The sequence below is a fragment of the Hydra vulgaris genome, chromosome 12 (assembly GCF_038396675.1).
Source record: "Hydra vulgaris chromosome 12, alternate assembly HydraT2T_AEP".
Taxonomy (NCBI): Eukaryota; Metazoa; Cnidaria; class Hydrozoa; order Anthoathecata; family Hydridae; genus Hydra; species Hydra vulgaris.
Window position 1 is genome coordinate 28238831 of NC_088931.1, and position 15057 is coordinate 28253887.

A 15057-nucleotide genomic window follows, 5' to 3' on the forward strand; every position below is an offset into this window, starting at 1 on the left:
CAGTGAAGTGAATTATAAAAGTTATTTAATAACTATGAATATGTGATATAAAAACCATACATACAAAAATATACTTGGGTTTATATTTCAAAAATCTGAACAAGTTTCACTCATTCATACTTTTGTCTCAATATTTTTTACTAAAAGATTTTGCCTCAATTTTTCATTCAAAGATTTGAAAGAAAAGGAAAATTAGAAATTTTGATCTTTAAACGTCATTGATATTGAACAAAGATAAAATTTGACAATAATGTTGACAATATTTCATAAATTACAGTAAAAAAAAAACTTCCGATAACTTGAACCTCCAGGGGACCAAGGGATTAGCTCGAGTTGACAAATGTTTGAATTATCGGGGGTATAATTAATAAATTATTAAATATTACTTTAAATTACGATTAAGTTTTTTTCGATGCTAACTGTGATCGTGAACGGACGTGCTTCTACTAACAAAATAAAAATGGCGAAATTTTCAGCAACTCAAATAAAAGAATTACTTAAGATTCACGAAAACACACTAATAAAATTTTTTAATGATAAATTCGAAAAACTGTAAAATAAAATTTTCCATATGCAAGAAGAAAATAGAAATCTTAAATACGAAATGTGTGAATTAAAGAAGTCTGTTGCCTTTATAAACGAAAAGTATGAAATAACTCTTGTCAAATTAAATGAAATAAAGAAAAAAAATTACCAAACATCTACCAAAAGGGTAACATAATATTGGATAAGAACAATAATGATGTAAAAGTTAAACTAGCAAAACTCGAAGATTGGAGCAGTAGAGAAAATCTAAGGTTTAATGGAATCGAAGAAAAAGGAAAATGAATCGTGGGAAGACTGTGAAAAAAAAAAGTCCTTAAATCCAAACTTGGTTTTTCAGATGATGTAGCAATCAAAAGACCGCATAGAACAGAAAAAAAAGAAAACGGAGTGAAAAAAAGCAGAACAATAATTGTAAAGTTTGTTAACTACAAAGAAAAAAGCGCAGTTTCAGAAAAGTTTATCAAACTAAAACTTTGGAAAGAAAATCTATTCGTAGACGAAGACTTGAGTGAAAGAACCATTAAAATAAGAAAACAATTGTTTAAAGACGCAAAAAAATTAAAAGCTAAAGGTAAATTTGCAAAAGTCGTTTACAACAAACTTATTATTCGCAATTTTTAAAACAAACACTTTTATTTCTAATTATCTAAGTTTTAAAAATGGATTCTACCTACCAAAACAATTTTGAGTCACTATCATTTAACTTTTTTCAATCTAACGACTTAGTGCTTGACACAAATTCAGATCTGAATCTAAATTATTTTAGTAATGTAGGAGCATTACAAAACAACTGCTCATACTTTTATAACAAAGAAATAAAAGAATTTCTAGAGCGGGATCATTTAAATCTTGTTCATTTTAATATAAGAAGTCTAAAAAAAAACTTTGAAAATGTGTGCAATGTAATAAACGAAACTTTAAATACTTTTAATATAATATGCGTAACTGAAACATGATGTGAATTTGATGACGCAAAATCTAATTTTAATCTCCATCTTCCAGGTTTTAATATGATCCCACTAGCGCGAAAAGTAAATAAACGAGGTGGTGGTGTTCTTTTTTATATAAAGAAAACTTGAGATTTATTATCAAGCCTGAGATGAGTATTTCTGATGACAATAAAGAGATTTTAACAATGGAACTTTTAAGGAATAAAAATTATTAATCATATTAATAATAAAGTTATTGCTTCTCCAAAAATTAAATCTCGGAGAAAATTGTGTACCTTTTGTTAACACCCTGTATTCAGAAGTTTCGGCATCTGTTCTGAATTGGGGTTTTTTGTCGGTCTTCTTCCCTACGGAAAGAGGAGTCAGACAAGGAGTAAGACACTTGTCAGTTTCCCACACCGAAACACCGAAACCCCTTAAAATACAGCAGTACGCAGACGGTTTGAACTTTTTTGCTAGGGACGTAAATTCTGTCCTTTTTTTAAAAAAAAAAAGTAAAACTGTTTGAAAAAGCAAGTGGTTTAGTGATCAATGCCTCAAAAACCAAGGGTCTTGCTCTTGGGGTTTTTGATCCTAAAATGTACCCAGAATTGGACAACATAGAGTGAAACAATAACACCGGTTTCAAAATATTGGGTGTTACTTTTTACACAAGACTGAGTGATACTACCAAATTCGATTGGCTAGTAACCCTAAACAAAGTAGAGAAAAAACTCAAGTTTCTGGACTACGTACCTTGTTACTTAGGGGAAAGACTATGTTGATAAATACGCTAGCAATGTCAAAAGTGCGGTTTTTGGCAAACGTAATGCCCATTTCTAATTGGGTAATAGAACGTTTGCATAGAAACATTTTCGAAAATCTGTGGCAAAAGACCAATTTAAATCCGGTCAAGAGAGAGACAATTTTCTTACCCGTAAAAAGCGGGGATCTTGGAATTTTATCTCCAAAGAAGCAAAGTCTTGCACTTCACCTCAAAACACACTTTCAGCTGAAAGAATGCATAGAGGATAAATCTCACGATTATGACTACTTTTCAAAGTATTGGTTGGCAAGTTCACTTATAAAATTTACGAACCAAAACCAAAGCTGGAACTTTTTAAAACAGAAAAATTTTCAAAAACACTGGGACAACAAAACGTCTCAGTACTACAAAACAACAATTGAAATATTAGGCAAAAACGGGTCCCTCTTTAACATCCCTCTAAAATCAACAAAAAATTTCTACTTAGAAGTGGCAAAAAACAAAAAGACTGTCAAGTCAGCAAAAACTTTCTGGAACGGTTCAACAAAAACAATAATACCGTGGACTCGAATTTGGAAAAAAAACTTTACTTCCCACGCACGCGGACCGACACAAAATATCCTCTTTCGTTTTCTACGCAACAGCGTAGAAAAAGACAACCTAACACATTAAGGACAACCTTCATATCCTTGCCTAATGTCCTCCTTCTATTGAAATATGGGAGTATTTTAAGCATGTGTATAACTCCTTGACATCCCAAAACAATTTTTCTCCGATAAATTCAATTTTCTCGATAGAAACAGCGAATTTATCGGAGAAAAACCCTACTTCGCAGCTGCTGTTGACACTCACTCAAACCATCATGAGTGCAATATGGAACAGTAGATGCCACTATATGTTTAATAGCATAAAAATTGACCTAATGGCAGTGATCAGGGTAATAATCAAGAATATCAGAAATATTATTGCTTTAACATATAATTATTATGTCCGTAGAACCACTTCGGACATTATCAGTCAACTCTTTTGTAATAATAATGTATTTTGCCAAGTAGAGAACGGGAGGTTAAAACTAAATATATGAGCTAAATTGATACACTGGCTCATAATTCAAAAATGAATGTTTAGTAAAGACCTCCGTTTCTTTGCAAAGCTTTTTTTATAACAAAATTATTGTTATTTATGATTAGAAAAACACTGCCAGCCATTATTTTATGATATATAATTTCAACATATAAGTGCTATATGCAATTGTAAAGTGGTGTTTGTGTAAAGGTCCTGTAATTTCTTAATTAATAAAATCCTTCCTCACAAAACATTCTTAACTAATTATGAACACTATCTTTAGATATATAAATTTTTTTTAAACCTTACCTAATTCTCGACATCTTTCCGCACAATGGCTAAACTAATAAAAAATAAAAATAAAATAAAAAAGCCCAAAAAAAAAACAAAATCAAAAAATATATATATATAAATTCAAAAAAGACCAAAAAAATATATAATCAATAAATTCCACAAAAAAAAAAATTAATAAAAAGTAGAAAATGTAAATATATATATAAATAGTTGTAACACGTATATATTGTAAAACCTTGTAATCATTATAACCTGAGTTAATGTAATTTCAAAAAATTGTAAATATTTATAGTTTTAAAGAAAGAAAAATATATATATATATATATACTCTTAAGCTGCTGCTATCGGCCACCATCTGGCCATATTGAAAGCTTTAATTCATATTTGCAAAATAATATTTTAGAAACAAGTTTAAAGGAAAATAAAATAAAATATTTAATTAGCAATATTAAAAAGTTTTACGATGATTTATTCCAAAGTGGAGCTATACCACTTATTAACAAACCAACTAGAGTGACCTCAACGTCAGCGACTTTAATTGACAATATAATAACAACCGATATTTTTAATGAATCTCTTAAAATAGTCAAATTAAAAATGACGTTTCGGATCATTTCCCATTATTTCCTCCATTAACATTGAGAAAAAAAAAGAATAAAAAAGCAATAAAAAGTCTTCTACAAGCGCTCATTCAATGATAAAAATATGGCATCATTTAAAGATCAGCTCTCTCTAATAAATTGGAAGCATGTAAACAGTTCAGTCGAAGCAAATATAATGTATGACAGATTCTTTCAAACCTTTTATGAAATTTACAATGTAAATTTTACAAAACGTCAATTTATAAAAACCGATAAAAGTTTAAAGTCACCCTAGGTCAATGCAGATCTTACGAAATCCTCAAAAAAAGCAAAAACTATATATATATGAAATACTTAAAAAAACCAACACCTGAAAATAAATTGATTTATAAAAATTACACTAAACTATTTTTTGAAAGCCAAAGAAAAAAGGCAAAAAAAAACATATTACTGCGATTTACTAAAGTAGCATAAATCTAGTTCAAAGCGTACGTGGCAAGTTATAAGTCAAATTACTGGTAAAAACAAATTAAAAACGTGCTCTATACCTAAAATTATAAAATATTGAAAAAACAAAATGGTCTCTTTTTCATTCTAACTCTAAAAAACGTCTACTTTCAACCGAGCTTCCTCCTCTTTTTATTGATGGCGTTCTAATTAAGAGAGCAATATGTACAAACTTTTAGGGGTTTCAAGTGATGAATATCTCACATTGAAAAAACATATCGAAAAGATTACCTGCAAAATTTCGAAAAGTATAGGTATATTATATAAAGCAAGAAGCATGTTAAATAAACACATTTTAACTCAACTATACCACTCATTCATTCATTGCCACATAAACCATGCGAATGCGGCTTCAATAAAAGTAAACTAGAACCTCTTCATCGCCAACAAAAACATGCTGCACGTCTTATTAATTTTACCGTTTTTCACGTGCTAAGCCTCTTTATATTAAAATGAATATTTGAAATATATTTCAACTAAATATTTTTGATGTACTGTGTTATATGTTTAAATGTAAAACTCATACAGCTCCGGTTTCTTTTCACAATTTATATATCTTAAAAGAAAAGAATAAATATTATTTACGAAATGATTATTTCCTTCTTCAACCAGTTTTCAGAACCAATTTAGGCAAGTTTTGTATTTCTTTTCGTGGGGAGTTTCTATGGAACAATATAGTTTTGAAACATTTTGATTTTTCTCAAGGCTGCAACTTTTTCGCATTTAAAAGAAAATTAAAAAATATCATTCTCTCTGTTGAAAACATACTTATATATTTTTAAATTTAATTATTTTGATTAATTTATAATGTTTTTACGAGCTCTTATATAAAAAAAATATTTATTTGACTATATACTTGTATATTTAAATTTTGTTTGTTGATTTTATTTTTGCATATGATGTTAATTTAATTTTCGGAGTATGCGACAAAATTATACATACCCCAAGCAAAATACTAAACTTTGTTTTTATACTCTGACGTGTTTATTTTTTATTGCTATGAAAAAATAAGTATGTGTAAACAATTAAAAATAATTCTGTGATGATAATTAAGATGTTAAGTTATTATGTTTGGTTATATTGGTTGACGTACGGCAAATGATTGTTGATGATCATGAAAGAGGCTTCGGGTATAGAAAAATTGCTGAAAAATATAATAAAAGCAAGGCCACGGTACGATCAATTATACAAAAATATAAAAAGACTGAAAGCGTTCAAAATAAAGCACGTTCAGGCCGTCCACCAAAATCAACATCTCGAGAAGATAGGCTTATTGCACGAGAAGTAAAACGAGAGCCTGTTATTTCTGCCAGAGCTATTAAAGAGAAATTAAACGTGAACGTTTCTAAATGAACAATTCAACGTAGACTTCGCTCTGCAGGGTTTTATGGATTTCGTGTAACAAAAACACCCTTTATTTTGTGAAAAAATAAAACTAAACGCCTTGTCTTTGCAAAAAAGTACTTTTAAAAGACACAAGGTTTCTGGAAATCAGTTTTATGGTGTGATGAAAGTAATTTCAAACTAAAGGGTTCCAAAAAAAGACCAAATGTATGGAAAAGAAAAGGAAAACCCTTAGACAAAAAAACTATAAAAGCAACCACCAAACACGGAGGTGGTAATGTACTTGTTAGGGGCTGTTTTAGTTATAACGGAGTTGGTAACTTAGTTCAAGTTGAAGAAAAATTAACAGGAACTGGATATGTGAATATTTTGCGAAACAACCTTATGCCCTTTGTCAATACATTAGGATTAACGGATCAATTTGCCTTCCAACAAGACAATGATCCGAAACATACCAGTAAAATTGCCAAAATATATTTCGAAGAAAATGAAATAGAATTGTTGGATTGGCCTGCACAAAGTCCAGATATCAATCCAATTGAAAATTTGTGGCATTATTTGGATGGCAATGTTAATAGAGATGAGCACAGTATCAACAAACAAAACTTCTTTTTAGCGTTGAAAGCAGCTTGGCATAATATTCTTCCAAACTATTTGCAAAACTTAGTTGATAGATTTCTCGTCGCTTGCAAGCAGTTATCAATGCCCAAGGACATCATACTAAATATTAATTAACAAATAAAACAAAAAACTCGAATATACTAAATTAAACTTTGAGGGGTATGAATTCTTTTGACACTTCCTAATATCTCAATTTTTAAATAATTTTCACTTTTTTTAAAAACACGATTTAATTTTTCTAATATTACAGTTAATATTGTTAATAGTTGCTACAACAAACATTTTTTAAATTTTAATTAAAATTATTTTAATCAATTTGGTTTTTGTTTTACTGCTGCAACATATTTTATGATAGGGTATGAATAATTTTGTCGCATACTGTATCAAGTCTTGTATTTTAAGTATTTATATAAAATGGTAATTTTTACATCTAACTTTCGTTTTATAAACTTTATTTGACTGCCTTATCTATTTTATACACATTACGAAATTGTTTTACGTAACGATTTACACGTAACGATTGTAATCGGTTCTTGATGACAAGATCATTTGATCTTCTGCAAGTCTCCGCGTTCTTATTTTATATGTAACAAAATTTGTAGTTTTTTATTTATATACATTCTTCTTTCATTCATTTTATTGTAATAGTTATTATGAAGAAATAAAAGAGCAAAAACAAATAGCGAGCAAGCAAAATTAGTTTTTTGTATCTGTTGGACCAAATTTAGCTAAAAATATTCCTAATATGATAATTCCAATAAATAATAACGCTTTTCCATTAATTTTTAAAGTAGATAAATTTGAAGTAACTTTTTCAGAAATTGGAAATGCATTTAAAATACTGAAAACTAACAAAGGAGTTGGTCCTGATGACACAAATTGTAACATTATTATAGATTCATACGACGATATAAAGTCTATTCTTTTCAAAGATTTTAAAGGTTCAATTAAATAAGGAATTTTTCCAGACCAATTAAAAATTGGCAAGATTACACCAGTATTTAAAGGCGGTTAACCCTCAAATGCAAGTAATTATCGTTCAATATCTGTCCTCTCTGTTTTTTCAAAAATTTTAGAACGAATTTTGTTTCACCAAATATACAATCATCTGACTGTTAATAATATACTTTATATGAACCAATACGGCTTCAAGAGAAACAACTCTAAAGTACATGCAATAATTCATCTCACTCGAAGCATAACCGAATCATTTGAAAAATCAGAATTTACTTTAGGCGTTTTTATAGACTTATCTGAGGCGTTTGACACAATTGACCATGAAATACATTTTACAAAACTTGAATATTATGGTATTACTGAAAAAGCTTTAATGTTACTTAAAAGTTACCTAAAAAATCGCAAACAATATGTCCACGTCGAAGGATCTTCTTTACCTTACTTTCTAAATATAATCTGTGGAGTTCCACAAGGATCTATACTAGGACCCCTATTATTTCTAATTTATGTAAATGATCTCTATAAAACCTCAAAATTAAAAACAATCATGTTTGCTGATGATACTAATCTCTTCTTATCATGTAATAAGATCAATAAACTTTTTAATGATATGAGTATTGAGTTAACAAAAATCTCTAATTGGTTCAAATCAAACAAACTATCGCTCAATATTAAAAAGACTAAATAGACTCTCTTCTATCCAGCATTTAAAAAACGTTTACTCCCAAGGGATATGCCTATACTTTATATTGATAATATTCAAATAAAAAGAGTAAAGTCTACAAATTTTTTAGGTATTATTACAGATGAAAATCTATCTTGGAAAAATCACATCAGAAACTTATGTAGTAAAATTGCAAAAAGTATTGGAGTCTAATATAAAGTAAGAAGCGTTTTGAATAAATATCTACTGATTCAACTATATTACTCTTTTATACATTGTCATATTAATTATGCAAATATTACAAGCATTACAAAAGTAAATTAAAACCACTTTATTGTCAACAGAAGCACATTGCACGACTTATAAATTTTAAAGATCATCTTACTCACTCAAAGCCTCTCTTAATTAATGTGAATATTCTTAATATATATAAAGTAAATGTTTTTAATGTTCTTTGTTTTGTGTTTAAGTGTATAACCAACTCTTCTCAAACCCCCTTTCTTGATTTATATTCTTTAAAAGAAAAAAATAAATATTCTTTAAGAAGTTATAATTCTATTAAACGACCAATTATCCAAACAAACTATGGTAAAACCTGTATTTAATTTTCTCATGAGTGGAGTTATTTTTTATGCAAGAGAAAACTTAAAAAAGTAATTTTTTCAATTGATTATATACTTACATACTTTTAAATCATACTTAGCTCTTAAATACCTAAATATTGATTTATTTTATTCAATATTAATTTAAATTTACTATTTATATACATTTATTTGAATATAATTGAAGGTTGCATTGACTACGATTTTAGTTTACATATTTTTTATTTTATTTACGCTTTTATACTGAACGACTTTAAATGTAAATATAATTTCTGCGCTAGTTTTTGATCTTTATTTAAACTTGTATTGTTATATTAAACTTGTATTGTTATATTAAACTTGTATTGTTATATTAAACTTGTATTGTTATATTAAACTTGTATTATTAATTATGTATAAATATTTCTTATTTTATATATGTACTACGAACTCTTTAAATTATCAAAAAAAAAAAGAAAAGAAAGTATATGTATACGTATGTATATGTGTGTGTATGTATGTGTATGTATATGTTTATATATGTGTTTATATGTATATGGATATATATGAAGACCTCAGTGGAAAAACCGGCGTTGTCACATTTAAAAGTATTGAGAAAGTATTTGTTGATCATTAATGTCTTTATTTAAAGCAAAGAAAAAAAAATGTTTGTATAAAAAATTACAAAATGTTTTGTTTTTGAATAAATTTTAAATAAAATAATTATAATATAAATTTTTTTAAATTGCTTAGTTTCATTTGCTTTAAATAAAGACTTTTATTAATGATCAATAAATACTTTCTCAATACTTTTTAAATGTGACAACGCCGGTTTTTCCACTGAGGTCTTCATATACATATGTGTGTGTGTGTGTGTGTGTGTGTGTGTGTGTGTGTGTGTGTGTGTGTGTGTGTGTGTGTGTGTGTGTGTATGAATGTATATGTGTGTATGTATGCATGTATGTATGCATGAATGTATGCATGTATCCCAGTGGGCATCACTCTTCTGGTATAAAGGTTTACGAATAAGCACATACACATACAAATGCACACACTTATACACCTAAACACACGTACACGTACATATATCCAGATACATACATACATTCATACATACATACATACATACATACATACATACATACATACATACATACATACATACATACATACATACATACATACATACATACATACATACATACATACATACATACATACATACATACATACATACATACATACATACATACCCACATGTATACTTCCCAGTGGGCACAAGATCTAAAAAAGACGTCTCTTGAACGTTCAAAAGACGTCCAAAACGTTCAAAAGACGTTTAAAAGACGTATTATTTACGTCCAATGCCATGAGTAGCATTGTACAGATGTATCACAGAAGAGTTAACATTATTACAGACGAAGAAAGAACATGAAATTACATTTCAAGTATTTGATCAATATTTATCAATACAATAAAGATCAAGATCATTATTTATCAATACAATAAAGATCAATACTATAAAACAAAAAAAGTAACATCCTAATTATTTATACTTTATTGTTGACCTTGTACATATACTTTAGAGAAAAAAAAAATTTGCAACTCATGGAGAAATTAGTCATAGGTATAGAAAATGAAGCAGGAAAACTCAATTGAAATATCAAATAATAATCATTGAATGAAGATTACTTGACCATGTATTTTGATTTTGAGAAAGTTAAATTTATCTAAAAATCACAGACATAAGTCGCATGAGACAGTCGTTTGGAAGGCTATGTAATTTCGTTGCAAGCGCCTTTAAGCATGTAACTTAAAACTATAACGAAAGAAATGTCTAAGTTTCAACAGCGGTTCTCTTTGACAAGACCTTAAGGTTTTCTTATAGTGTCCGCGTTCTTTATATTTATCCTTAACTTTTTCAAGTGTAATTTTTCTCGGTTATATTGGTATCTTAAACGTTTGTATTTTAAATCATGTAGTGAAGAACAAAAAATAAAACGATAAAAATAAAATAAAATAAAAAAAAAGTTTTAATAAAATCTTCCCGTTGCAGTGAAATGATTCATGTTGCAGTGAAATGATTCATTGCTTTATGTTTTTGTTTCTATTTTCAGGCCCGTACTCAAGGGGGGGGGGGGGGGGGTATTGCGTAGCTGCGTACGCACCCCCCCCCCTCCCCTAATTTTCGAAAGGTCCACATTTTATATAATATTAAATTTTTTATAGGAAAAATTGCACCTTTAACTGCATACAGCATACGCTTTTCGTTTCATATTGATTAGATTTTTCTATTCTAAGGTAATATACACTTTTGACGTCGTTAAGCCTTGTCGTTTCGAACACTATAATGTCTTCATTAACGTTCGTACGATTTTTCTTGACAACAATTTTGTTTTTAGTTTCGCGTTTGCTTATTACCGCAACCAGGTGCTATCGTAGATTAATAATTTGTTTTCTTTAAGTTCTCTTTATATATTACACTTTTAATATTATACGTATCGATTACCACATCAATTATTTCTCATCCAATATAGTAAGATGTCCTTTTTTGATTTAATCCGTATATTTTTATACGGATTATAAAAATATACGGATTTTATTATAAAACGCTTTTAAAACAGAATGTTGATTCGATAAAATTTTTGTCTTATTTTGCATTAAAAAAAAATTTTTTATCGAGTTTTGCATGGACAAAATAATTTAAGGCAGGTAAAATGTTATTAAAATAGTTGCTTTTAAATTTAATTTTTATTTGTAAAGATGTAGGAATATTAATACAAAAAAACATTGCTATTTTTTTTCACAAGACTATTTTTTATAAAAACTGAATAATCTGGTTTTGCAAGTCCACTCCTCATATATATATCCTGTACATCCACATTTTTTCTAAAATTACTGGTGTTGCACAAATTTTTATCTGATAATATATTTTCATTTTTATATTTACATTGCTATTATCAGTATATGATATATTTATGATTTCATTTTTTAAAAGTTTACATAGTTATTATTATGAGAAATTGACCATACTCAATGATTCTTCATATACTATGGGGCGCAAAGAGCAAAATGAAATAAAACGAATATCAGCAGCTAAAGCTTGTCAATCTTTAGATGGATGGTGTACAAAAAAAAAACAACTGAAAATCATAATCAATCTCTCAATGAAAATGCACCAAATACTAATACCGCAATTTCTAAACATCATGATTCTATTGATAGTCCTCCCGCTAAAATATCTCGTACTACCAAACAATCAGATTCTGAACCTCTCGCTTTCACCAATGATGTTGGTAAAATATTGAATGCTACAATGAATTATGAAGAATTGAGTATGGCAATGAGGACACTCGATGATAGTCAAAAGTTCTTTCTCTTGAATAATCACTTCAAGCCACCTATAGAACATATTTTTCCGTCACAACTTCTTCACAAATGTCAGCGTCAATTCAAGGCAAGATACTTGACGGATTACAAATGGATGGTCTACAGTCCATTATTGAATGGCGCATACTGTATCCATTGTTCGGTAATGATTCCTATCTCCAAAAGACAGAATTTGGGAATATTCGTAAATAAACAATTTACCGCGTTTCATAAGTTAGACGAGAAGGCAAAACAGCATCAAACAAAAATAAGCCACCGCGATGCAATGATTTTGTCAGAGACGTTTTGTAATTCAATCAAGAAGCCAAATGAAAACATTGATACTCGTTTTGATGAAGAAAGAAAGATTAACATAGAAAGGAATCGACACATCGTAAAAATAATAGCTGAGGCAATCCTTTTCTGTGGAAGACAGTGCATTACTCTGAGAGGTGATCAAGAAACATTGTCGGTATCTGATAATTCGATAAAATACAACCCGGGTAACATTTTGGCAGCGCTCCAAATTATTGCGAAACATGATGAAATCCTACATCAGCATCTTTCCCATATTGGTATCAGTAATTGAAATGCGAAATACACCTCTTCGCGTATTCAAAACAAAATTATAACAATTATTGGATACGATATCATCCTTAGTGACTTGGTTAAAGAAATAAAAGCTGCTACGTTCTACAGTATTCTTGCAGACGAGGTGACTAGCCATAATCGTGAGGAACTTGCATTTTGCAATAGATTTGTTGATCAAAACAAAGACATTCGTGAAGAATTTTTATCTTTTCTCCATGTTCCAAGAATCACCAGAGAAGTCATTACTAGCACCATGGTTCAATTTCTGCAAGACGTCAATCTCGATTTAAAAAACATTCGTGGTCAAGGATACGATGGAGTTGCAAATATGTCCAGTGATAATGTAGGTGTTCAGAGAAAGATAAAGAATGAGTCTCCAAAGGCTGTATATGTCCATTGCAGTGGACATTGCCTTAATCTTGTTATAGCCCATTCGTGTTCTCATCCAAATACAAGAAATACCATTGCCAAACTGAAGAACTGTTGTCTGTTTTTCCTTACCAGTCCAAAGCGCGAGAGTCTTCTGCAATCAATCATCATGAAGGCATTACCAGACATTTCCAAACCCAAAAAAGGTCTGGTTGACCTATGTAGAACAAGGTGGTCTTCACGGCATGACTCATACAGACACTTTTTTCAAGCATACTGCTACGTAATTATCGCTCTGGAGTATATTGCGTATAGTGCGAACAAAGATGCATGCGGAGAAGATTTCACAAATGTTACATGGGATACAACATCCAGAGACAATGCCAATTCACTGCTGACAAGTCTTACGTCTTTTGACTTTATTATAAGTTTCTTGAATATGTACCAATTCATGTCACATTTGGAAGGAATAACTGTGAAATTACAAGGCCGCACTGTGGATATTATCATTGCATACCATGAAATTGCTGAGGTGAAATCTGTTTATAAAAACATTTTAAGAAACATGGACAAAGAATTTTCGCGTGTCTACACCCAAGCCGAACGAATGGCATGTTCTGTCAAAACCGAACCTACAAAGCCAAGGACTGTTGGATGTCAAATAATGTGCAACAATGCTCCTGCGATTAATCCTGAGGAGTATTATCGACGAAATCTCGCCATTCCATTCCTTAACCACATAAGCCCAGAGTTGGAGAGTCAATTTTCTGACCTTTCCATCCCATCCTCTAAACTTTTGGGGCTTGTACTATCTACTCTCTGTGAAGAGGGAGGAGCATCTCTTCAAAATGTTGTTGACTTTTATGCAGAAGACTTACCATCTGCTGATTTGTTTCCCCAATAGTTGTTTCGATGGAAGCATCGTTTCCAAAACAAACCTTTAGAAGAATGTCCTTCAACTGCAGCGCAAGCATTAAAAGAATGCGACGAAGAGTTATTCCCAAACATTTTCACTCTTCTAAAAATTTATTGTTCAATCGCAGCGACCAGTTGCGAATGCGAACGTAGTGCTAGTGCATTGCGCAAGCTCCATACATATTCGAGAGCAAGTATAAAAGCAATAAAGACTCTCTGCACTTGGTTTAATGCATATCCACTATGGTAAAGTCATCGACGAAGAGAAAATTGTTGATATATTTTCACAAAAATATCCTCGGCGTCTACAATTACGATCTGTTTTGACTGAAATTATTTGACTTCACACAAATTCAGTGTCGGTGCTCATTAAGCTAGTTTGTCACTATAAAGTTTATATTTGTGTATTATTTTGGAAGCAATATATTTGATATGTTGTAAAAATGGTCCACTTTTTCTAATGTCGCACCCTCCCACAAAAAATTCTGCGTACGGGCCTGATTTTTACAAAGAATTGTTTAAAAGCTTTTTTTTTAAAACTTGACTTACAAATGAAATGATCAAAAACTACTATTTTAAAAAGACTACGTTATTTTATTAGAAAAAAACTTTTTAACTTTTTACTTTAGGCTTTTTAAATAAACAACAATTTAAATAAAATTATTAATCAATCATTAGAAGTAATTTGTAAAAGCGTTTTATGTAGCTTGAATAAAACGGTTCAAAAGATAAGTTTTAAAGTAATTTATTTCAACCGCAATTAAAAACGTAACAAAAAGTAGAGTTTGAATTTTTGAGTTTTATTTCAAATCCTATATATTTTTTTTTTCGTGAGGAATTATTTTCTTTTTCAGTTTTTTTTTTCTCTTTTCATAGTTTTCAGACTTGGAAAAAAAAATTAAAAACGTTAAGTTAAACTGTTTAGCTTAGCGTTTCTTTTTTCAGCACATTTCTGAAA

General features: G+C 29.6%; 1 protein-coding gene across 1 annotated transcript; it reads left to right on the forward strand.

Moving 5' to 3' along the window:
• Positions 1 to 11472: 11472 nt before the first annotated feature.
• Positions 11473 to 14543, forward strand: LOC136088629 (52 kDa repressor of the inhibitor of the protein kinase-like). Its single transcript, XM_065812810.1, has 2 exons — positions 11473 to 11567; positions 11854 to 14543. The coding sequence occupies exon 2, from the start codon at positions 13069 to 13071 to the stop codon at positions 14086 to 14088; it is 1020 nt and encodes a 339-aa protein (XP_065668882.1). The 5' UTR covers positions 11473 to 11567; positions 11854 to 13068; the 3' UTR covers positions 14089 to 14543.
• The last annotated feature ends 514 nt before the right edge of the window (positions 14544 to 15057 follow it).